Source organism: Rhipicephalus microplus, chromosome X, assembly GCF_043290135.1.
Source record: "Rhipicephalus microplus isolate Deutch F79 chromosome X, USDA_Rmic, whole genome shotgun sequence".
Taxonomy (NCBI): Eukaryota; Metazoa; Arthropoda; class Arachnida; order Ixodida; family Ixodidae; genus Rhipicephalus; species Rhipicephalus microplus.
In genome coordinates this window covers 54,355,269-54,364,368 of record NC_134710.1, presented here as the reverse complement: position 1 = coordinate 54,364,368, position 9,100 = coordinate 54,355,269, and the positions used below count along the sequence as shown (strand labels likewise).

Below are 9,100 nucleotides of genomic sequence, written 5' to 3'. Positions count from 1 at the left end.
TGGCTTTATCATTGTGTTGCATACTTATGGGCTGTATGACGGCCCTATGGAGCTGGAGAAGGACGTCCTGTGCAGACATGTGTGGGCGAAACCCAAACATGGTGTCTGCAAAGAAGCCCTTGCCCTCAAGGTATGGGGATAGGCGATCCCGTACCATCGTCTCCATAAGCTTGCCCGCGCACGAAGTCAGTGATATGGGCCTCAGATTTTCCGTATTCACGGCCTTGCCTGCTTTGGGGATAAAAGTCACAAGTGATGTTTTCCATTCGGAAGGGAGCGCACGGCCGTTCCAGATCTCGTTCATGTATTCCAATAAATGGAGGTAGGCTGTGTCAGGGAGGTTTGTCAACAGCTTTACTGTTATGCGGTCCAGCCCCGGAGCCATACCCCTGCGCATTTTAGCTAAAGCCGCTTTAAGGTCATGCAACTCAAAACGGGCATCGAGTTGGTGGTTAGGCTTACCAGAGTGCGTGTACGCCGGCCCAGGCGGGTCCTCCGTACGACAGAGATACCTATCGCACAGAGCATCCGCAAGCTGTGCCGGAGTGCCTTGGTACCCTTGCAGAGCTCGCCGGAGCTGCTTCTGCGCCTCCCCTCTCGTTTGAGAGGGGTCTATGAGACTGCGAAAGAGACGCCATGTCCCCTTCGAGCTCATCTGACGAGCTGCGGCGTCGCAGCGGGCTATCCAATTTGAATCTGAGAGTTGGGCAGCATACGCTGCAGCTTGTTCCGTGAGTTGGGCTATGTGGATACGTAATTTGCGATTAGTCTTCTGCTTTTTCCAACGTTTTGTTAAGCTTCGGCGCGCCTCCCACAAGTGTAGGAGGTGATTGTCAACTGCGGGGATTTCTTCGTTGGTTTGGAGGGTAGTAGTAAGTCTTTTCTGAATGTTGTTTACGTGTTTAGCCCATTCTGCATAGCCTCCAGAAAATAGTACGGGAGGGATAGTCTGATTGCGAAATTGGGTCCAATCGGTCAACTTGGCTTGACCGCATTTTTTATGAGCTGACTTTTCCTGGAGTGTGACCCGGAGAAGGCAGTGATCACTGCCTAGAGAATCGCCCAAGTTCTCCCAGGTAGCATACTTAGCGTTTTTTACGAGAGAGAGGTCCGGACACGTGTCACGGGTTACCGAGTTCCCCACTCGAGTGGGGTACGCCGGATCCGTGAGCAGCGTGAGGCGAAGGGTGGAGATAAGCTCCGCCAGCTTACGTCCTCTGGCCTTCTCGTAGTGATAGCCCCAGTGAAGGCTGGGAGCATTGAAGTCTCCCACGATCACTAAGGGGTCCTTGTCTGCCAGCTTGATCGCCCGGAGGAAGATTTCGCTAAAAGCTACGCGGGGCTTATGCGGGGGGCTGTATATATTTAGGATGTGTATTGACTGGTCGCGACGTCTGAGAGGCAGTACTCTGACCATTGTGTATTCTTGTTCAGTACTTAAGTTTAAATCGACCTGAATCGCGGTATATGCCTTGTTCACCAGGATGCATGACGAGGGCACCCCTGGAAAGTGCTATAGCCAGAGAATTTAACGTCCAAACCGGGCTCCTGCAAAGCAAGCAAGGCGGGCATGTTTCCGAGGGACTGCAAGTAGAGCCGGAGGTGCGACCGTTTTTTCCAGGCTCTAAAACCCCTGCAGTTCCATTGTATAATCTCAAATTTTTGTAGATATTTAGCTTGTTTATTAGATCGGCTAGCCATCTTTTAGTATTTTATTTACGGTGCAGAGGACCGGTCCGGACCTGTAGCCGGCCCCGAAAAGCCTTCTTCGGCTGCCTGACGGGAGGCCGGCTTGCGCTTAACCTGCGGGGAGTCGCTCTGAGTGGTGTTTTTAATTTGGGCGATAACCCAGGGCTGCATGGCTTTAAAGACTGAGAGACCTGCGCCACAATTTCGGGAAGTGCTTGCGTTAAGGCTGCCGTGAACATGTCCTGAAAGGACTCGAGGACTGCCGACATGATTTGAGTGGGGAGGGCTGCTACGCTCGCCTCTAATTGCTCGGTTTTATGCTCTAGGGACTCGATGCGACCGATGGATCCGGTAATGGAAGCTGGTCCAACTACCGTGTCCGCGTCCTGCCGCGAGACGCTAGTGAGGCGGGATGTGACGGAAGAGCCGTCATTCCCGTCCTCTGCCTCGGCTTCCTGCACTGGCTCGGATGACCCAACCTGCTTCGCTTCTAATTCCTGAATTTTGCGCGCAAGAATTTGGTTCTGGCGCCTGAGCTCCCCTATCTGCTGCTGTAGGGCGGTTTCGGTAGGGGAGGGAGAAGAGGAAGGTCCCGAGACTGCCCCACCCCAACAGCTCACCTGTGCTTGGACGGGTGTCAAGGGTGGAAAGTCCTTGACCAAGGCAGGAGGCTCCGACGGGGTCCCAGGCTTTACATTGGTGGAGTGCCCGGTGTCGGTCTTCTTGAGTTTTGGCTTATTAGACTTGGCGGCTGGTGCTTTCTTGGGGCAAGTCTTGGGAGTCGGAGCCTGTTTGTTCCCCCCGTTCCCCCCCGTTGTCCTCGGCTTGGATCCGCGTGGGGATCCCGACTTGACCGGCTGCCGGAACCGTCCAGCACAACCGGGAGCTCCAGTCTTGTGGCCACCGCCGCAGAGGAGGCAGCTCGGAATGCACTGGTGTTCCGTAGGGCCGTGAGGAGTAGCAGCAGGTACCTGAACGCCGCAGCTTGTGCAGCGGCCGGGCTGCGGGCGCGGGCAAGTATCTGCTCGATGGCCCACTGTGCCACAAAGTGGGCATGCAGGCACTGTCTTCTTATACAAGCGAACAGGGAGCCGCTCGCAGTTGTATAACACCGTCCGTGGCACATTGGTCCCCGCGAAGGTGATCACCGCAACCGGGGTGTCCCCAAGCTTGCGCACAGACACTATATTTGGCTCAGCACTGAGCTTGCTTTTCACATTTTCGGACGTTTCGTCTTGAGAGACATGCACGATGCCCCGACAGAACTCACCGGAGAGTTTGGGATGTCCCCGGAATGTTAGCTGGCGGCCCCCGACTGGCAGCTTAATGTCCCGGAGGAGTCTCTCGGCGGCGTCCACTGATTTGAGCGTGCACACAAGTACATTTTGATCCCAGAGGGGCCACACCGCAAGTCCCACACTTGCGTCGGCTCTGAGGATGCTGCGGACTGCAGCGCCGGCTTGTCCAGGACCAAACGTGGCCTTGAGGTCGAGCGTCTCACGCGGTTTCAGCACCACTATGATGTCGTCTTCTTCGATGCGCGGCGTGTTCTTCGGCCGCCACTGGAGTTGCTTGGCGCGCTGTGAGGCGACGCTCGGCGCGTTCTTGCCCTGTGCTTGCTGAGGGCGAGACGCTGCTTGTTGTTTGGCTGCAGGAGCCCTGGCGTCTCTCGACGCCACTGCTGTGTTCTTCCTTCCACGCCAGACGCGGACCATATCCTTGAGGTACTCTTCCTCGGTTGGTAGAGGTGTCTCGGTTTGAGCGGTATCCATCTGTATTATCTGTAGGGACTCCGGATCATAGCCGGTGACTTGATTTGGAGACGCCATTACCGGGGAAACCCCGGGCAGGGCCAGCGCGGCCCTTACTGCGGTTAAGCTTAACTCCGCGGTGGTTTGGCGAAAGCTTCAAGTGACCAAAAAAGGGCCAGAAGACGGCCCACCTTGACAAGACGTGATGTCTTCGGTTGCGGCTGACGTTCTTGGAGACGGTGGTAGAAGGCTTGCAGGAGAACGACTTGATGTGACGCAAATAATTGCGATATTTCACAGAGCCGACGTGGTATGCGACCGCTCCCGTCGATCGACGCCAGCGCCCCCCTGTTTGCGTAGCGTTCTCCCGGCAGCATCATAGACTTCGAGTCGAGTGATGAAGAAGAGGTTGTGGCGGTGCTGATGTGCTCAGCCAACGTGTCAGCGCTGGCAGCACGAAAACGTTCAAAGCAAGCAAGGCGGTGGTGGGTGAGACCGTCCCTTCGCTCGCGAGAAGTGGCTGGCCACACTGGGCGTCTGCTTCTCGACTTGCGCTCGCACGACGAGGAGTATTTCCGGGAGTAAGTTTATGGTTGTTTTACGTGCTTATAAGGTAGTGCGTAACATGTTATCTCATTCTTTTTTTGGTGGTTAGCTTCATGCGGATGCCGCCACGAACGTTCGATACTTTGCTCGAACTGCTGCGCCCCGCAATGTCCAAGCAGGACACAAACCACCGGCCTACAATTTCGGCGCACGACTGCCTGGCCATGACCATTAGGTAAGAGCGTGTGGTTTGAAGATTAATATGCTGTGGCTTGTGGCTGCGCTTCGCTTGTAAGGAAGTTTCGCTTGGGCGGATAGAACGAATTGCATTTATGACGTATGCGGGCTCGATGGTGCAGTCGTTACTGCGGTCGGCAGTTTAGGCGTAAATGACGGGTTTGATTACGGCCGCATCGATCGCCTTTAGGTGGAGGCGAAATGCACTTAAGTTGGCGCGTTTGTTGCGCACGTACGTTAAGAATCTCAGGTGGTGAATATTTCAAAACCATCTGTTGTGGCTTATTGCGTAATCAGTACGTGGTTTCCGCTTGTAAAATCACAAAAAATGGGATTCTGCGCTACACAATGACATTCCATTGTGGACGTGTCAGTTCCCGTTTTCTGTTATCCTGATGCACAGGTACTATATAGAGCGCAATTATGATGTTATAAAATAAGTGAAACACAATCCTAAGCTTTGCGAGTACAATTATGCACAAATTGTTAGGACAAATTGATGTGCTCTTCAAGGAACTCAAAGAGTATTCATGCCAAAAATATTTTTCAGCATCGAGGAGGGAGGAGGTTCAACCAACCACCCTTTATGTATCTGCATGCACGACGGTGTGTGTTTGCACAAGTACACATGCAAAATTTCTCACAAACATGAGCAGCGTTTAACCCCTGCACCTTGCTACAATTTTACGTATGTTCTGTTAAATTGACAGTGACGCAATACACTGTGGACAGTAGCGCAGTGGCAAAACGTATTGTGGACGGTAGCACATTCTGTGAAAGCAATTTAAACAATAGACTTGAGTGATGTACGTTTTGCGAAATAGGTTCTCCTTGAATTTACAGCTTTTCAGAAATCCATGCTAAGCAAATTGCTACAGGTACGTTTAGGTTGCCCTTCTTCAACCTGAGTGATATGAGCACGTACGCTCTTCCATGAAAAGGTTGATGCATGCTTATGATTCGCCAAAATGTGTAGGCACAGAAATATTCACTGCATATACGACAGCTTGCGGAGTGCACAAGCAGTGCGACTGTTCGCGACCGTTCGCGACCAGTCGCAAATGGTCGCGCGACCGCTCCTAGTCGCCGGTGTGCACCAGCTTTAATTAGGTTTAACTGTACAGCGCAATCGTTCTCTCAAAAGTGTACAATGGTTTTGTCCAAATGCGAGCAGTTGCTGACCTTGGCTGTCATGGAAGTTGACATATCGAAATTTCTAAAGTTGGTCAGTAAATATGCATTCTATCAGAAGCTGTGATGATGCCGTAGAAAATAGACAGCATAGGTAGCGCTCATTAATACATAAAAATGAGGAACACTTTGGCAATGTAGCGTCATGACTACGACACTGAAATGCAACTATGCGTGAGATATTCAAGCTCAGCATGCTCCTTTTACAGTGTTTGTCTTCCATCATGGCTGTGCCGACAGAAATTTCACATGGCACTTATGCGTTTTAGGTATGCCAAGGAAGTGCGAGATAAATTGGCGCACTACTTCGTCACAGACGGTCAGGTGCCTTGGCAGGAAAAAGTGGTGAACAGCACTTGAGGCGTACAAGGTGAAGGTGGGTTGTAAATGCATTTTATTGCTTACAGAACTTATGTACATAGCATCTTCTTAAGCTAAACAAACAAGAGAAAAATCACCCGTGACACAACAGATACATTACAGGGAAAACTGTCATGTCCAAATATAACCATGAAAACACAAAAATAAATAATTCATGTTAAAATATTTGAGTTATTGCATGGTTATCACTACAATTATCACAGAAATAAGTTGCCCTAAAGGGGGTCATGACACCCAATTTTCAACCATAATGTGTGTTGTATGAGCTGATTCTTGTATGTTCACATACAAGCTGGCAAAATTCGAGCGATTCGGTCAAGCTGCTAATTTTTAGTCGCATATTTTTATAAACGAGCTAGTCGCCTGACAGTTGGGCAATACTGACGCACTCACTATCCATGACATCACGAACCGCTTGCTCGACAAGCTGCTGCACAGTGTGCATTCTGGCAGACGGTCGTGTTCCGTCATCAACTGCGCTTGCATTCAAATTTTTTCGCATTGTTGAACTCTCCACTAAAGCTAAATGACTTCCAGGGGTCGAAACATGGCTACATGTGTCAGCAATGTGGCGCTGGTACTTGCAGCAAATAATTTCGGATGTCAAAATGGGTCCTGTGAATGTGCAATGCGTATACCATTTGCCATTGCTCCTTCGGCTTGTGACGTCTCGCATGCCATGACAAAATGGCGGTCACTTGTGGTAGGTTTAGTTTTAAGAGCCGAGCACTTCTACGGCATATTTTTGATTAAAATGAACTCTTAAGGCCCCTTTTCACACGTGTACTAGCACATTTTACTCTGTAGTTTTGTTTTTTGCTGACAACCGTCAATTGTTGAGTGACCAGTCATGACCCCTTTAAGTTTAGACTAGAAACGTGAACACAAGATAAAAAAAGATGGGTGTCATTGACATTATTTACACACTTCAATTTGATTCACTGCTCTGATGCAATTTTGCCTCTGCTTCATACAGCATAAGTTCTACTGCATGCATTACATCTTCTGCAATGTGCACTGGTAGCTCTCTGAGGCGTGCATCGGTACGTAGAGCGAAGAAACCAATGTTATCTTTTTTGATGACCCCCTTGTTCGCTATGATGTGTTCAAGGTGCTCCATGCACGCTTGCGCCACAGCTTCATGGCTTGTGCCCTCTCCTGCATTGCTGCAAAGCAAGTGTGATCTGCGATTCATGCATATGAATGCTTTAAGGTTGCATTGTTACTTCATGAAGCACCATTTAGCAAAAAAAAAAAAACTGTGTGAGAACGACAAGGTAGAAACAGAAGAAACAAGACAGAGCACTGACTTTCAACTGATGTTTGTGCTTTTCGGCACTAAGAAAGAAAAAAATATAGAGGAACTGAAGCAAATTAAATAGCACACTTAGAAGATAAATGTGTCAATAGGGCGTCTATCTCTCTGTGAGAAATAAATGGGCTTTTGATCTTTGAAATGGACACTCGTGTTTTGGGACAGGGTGCTGATGTTCTGATATTAACGCCTAAATATTACGGTAGTTAAATGGGTTCTGTCTGCCTTAGTATAAATGTGCCCACAATAAAAACATCAGTTTAAAGTAAGTGCTCTATCCTGTTTCTTCTGTTTCTACCTTGTCGTTCTCACACTCTTTTTTGTTACTATGTCTGTGTACCAACTTGACCGAGCGTTAACCTTATATAGTTTTGTATTTTGTAGCATGCGCAGGATTGTTAGAAAAAAAATCTGCAAGTTTATCCTCTAAGAGTTAGCGGTATATCTCACCTAGCGCCCTCGCAGGTCCGTTGTCGTCTTGACGAGCACGACCTGCAGTGAATTATACATATTGCTTAAATGTACAGAAAGAGATCCTTTTCGAAAAGTTGTGATTGTGATCTCTTGCCAGGAGTACCTAAAATAATTTTTTCGTTTACACACCGTTTTGATGGTGGCTGCTCTCTTGAGGTGGTTGCTGAAGCATCACTGCAGAAGGAGGCAGTATTATTATACAACTTATGAAGTGTTACAATTGCATGCAGCAGAATCTGGTGTGAAAACATTAGGCACATTCTCCAAATGTGCTAGAACATGAAGAAGGTTACAAAACATGTTTTTAAGATTTAATAGATTGGCTATCTATGCATGCCCTTCATTTGTCATTACTTAGGTGGATTCATAAAGGTTTTACTCATTGCTGCAGGTGTCGACACCAGTCTCCTCAGCCGTATCAGGGGTACGTTCCGGTTCCGCTGCATGGCTTGGCCGAGGTGGTGATCTGCAGTGATGAAAACTTCTCTCTATGTATTTGATGATGCCACTAGTACATGAACAGTTTTAGGCATTCTTCGGGAGTTAAAATGCCATTATAATTTCACTCAACACGAGGTTTATTTTACACTTGCGTTACCTCTTGATTGAGCACTGCTGTATGGAAGGTGTGCATACAGAAGTTTAATGTGCCTATTATGTTAATAAAATGCTATGTAGGCTGTGCATCTAAATGAGAACAAGAGATATTGTCACGGAGATGAAGTAAAGGTAGAGGAAGAACTCAAGCAGCTGATAAGCACGCGAGGGTGTTAATCAGCCATTGTGAATCTTGCCTGTGGGTTTTCCCCTGTAAACGCATTTTGTACAAAAGTCTCTAACCCCGTAAAAATATCTCACTGGCTATGTGAATGAAATTTATACAGTCAATCCTAAATGGCTGTGCAAACGATGTGTCTGATGAAACTGTGCCTGCTGTCATTATGTTTCTTGAACACATGCTGCATACGACTTTTGCAGCATCATTTTACTGCTAGGAATGAGTGAATGCTTCACATTATTCAGCTCACTTGTATTGCAATCAGCGCTGGGCACTTGTTCATAACGAATTGACATGAATGCGTTGCCAGTGTATGCAGATAATGCATTAGTTTGCTTAATTGCGGCCTGTCGCTGATGAATACTTTGCTTTTTCAGAAATATTTGACGATGTACAATAACCATATTCACACAGAAACAATGCCTGTGCCCTAATGTATTCCTGTGTGCTTTTGTTCAGTGTTGAGTGCTGAATGTATTTAAAAAAATGCAGTGGTTTGGGCAAGCTAACGACCTGAACACCGCCTTTCAAGCGTGCTTGTATTTTTCATAATTTTGCAAAGTACAATCACCTAGTAATAAAAAATAATGTTTCTAGGTTCAAGTCCATGCGTGTACAGCTTCAAGTGCATGCACATGGTACCGAAAATTTTTGTGCATGCTCACCTCTCGTTAGCCTCTTCTGCTGTGATGTGGCTGCTGCAAGAGAACATGCAATATGTGATTCTGTCAGTGCTAT

General features: G+C 48.1%; 1 protein-coding gene across 1 annotated transcript; it reads left to right on the top strand.

The window, feature by feature from the left end:
* Window positions 1-3,796: 3,796 nt before the first annotated feature.
* LOC119176051 (uncharacterized) lies at window positions 3,797-8,590 on the top strand. The gene is made up of 4 exons (XM_075876629.1): window positions 3,797-4,021; window positions 4,096-4,221; window positions 5,684-5,790; window positions 7,976-8,590. Exons 1-3 carry the CDS (start codon window positions 3,864-3,866, stop codon window positions 5,772-5,774), a joined length of 375 nt encoding a protein of 124 aa, XP_075732744.1. The 5' UTR covers window positions 3,797-3,863; the 3' UTR covers window positions 5,775-5,790; window positions 7,976-8,590.
* Window positions 8,591-9,100: the final 510 nt, after the last annotated feature.

Coding starts and splice junctions, on each gene's coding strand:
- LOC119176051 (XM_075876629.1), top strand. CDS start 3,864: ATGTGCTCAGCCAACGTGTCAGCGCTGGCAGCACGAAAACGTTCAAAG. Junction 4,022..4,095: donor GACGAGGAGTATTTCCGGGA/GTAAGTTTATGG, acceptor TTTGGTGGTTAG/CTTCATGCGGATGCCGCCAC. Junction 4,222..5,683: donor TGCCTGGCCATGACCATTAG/GTAAGAGCGTGT, acceptor TATGCGTTTTAG/GTATGCCAAGGAAGTGCGAG.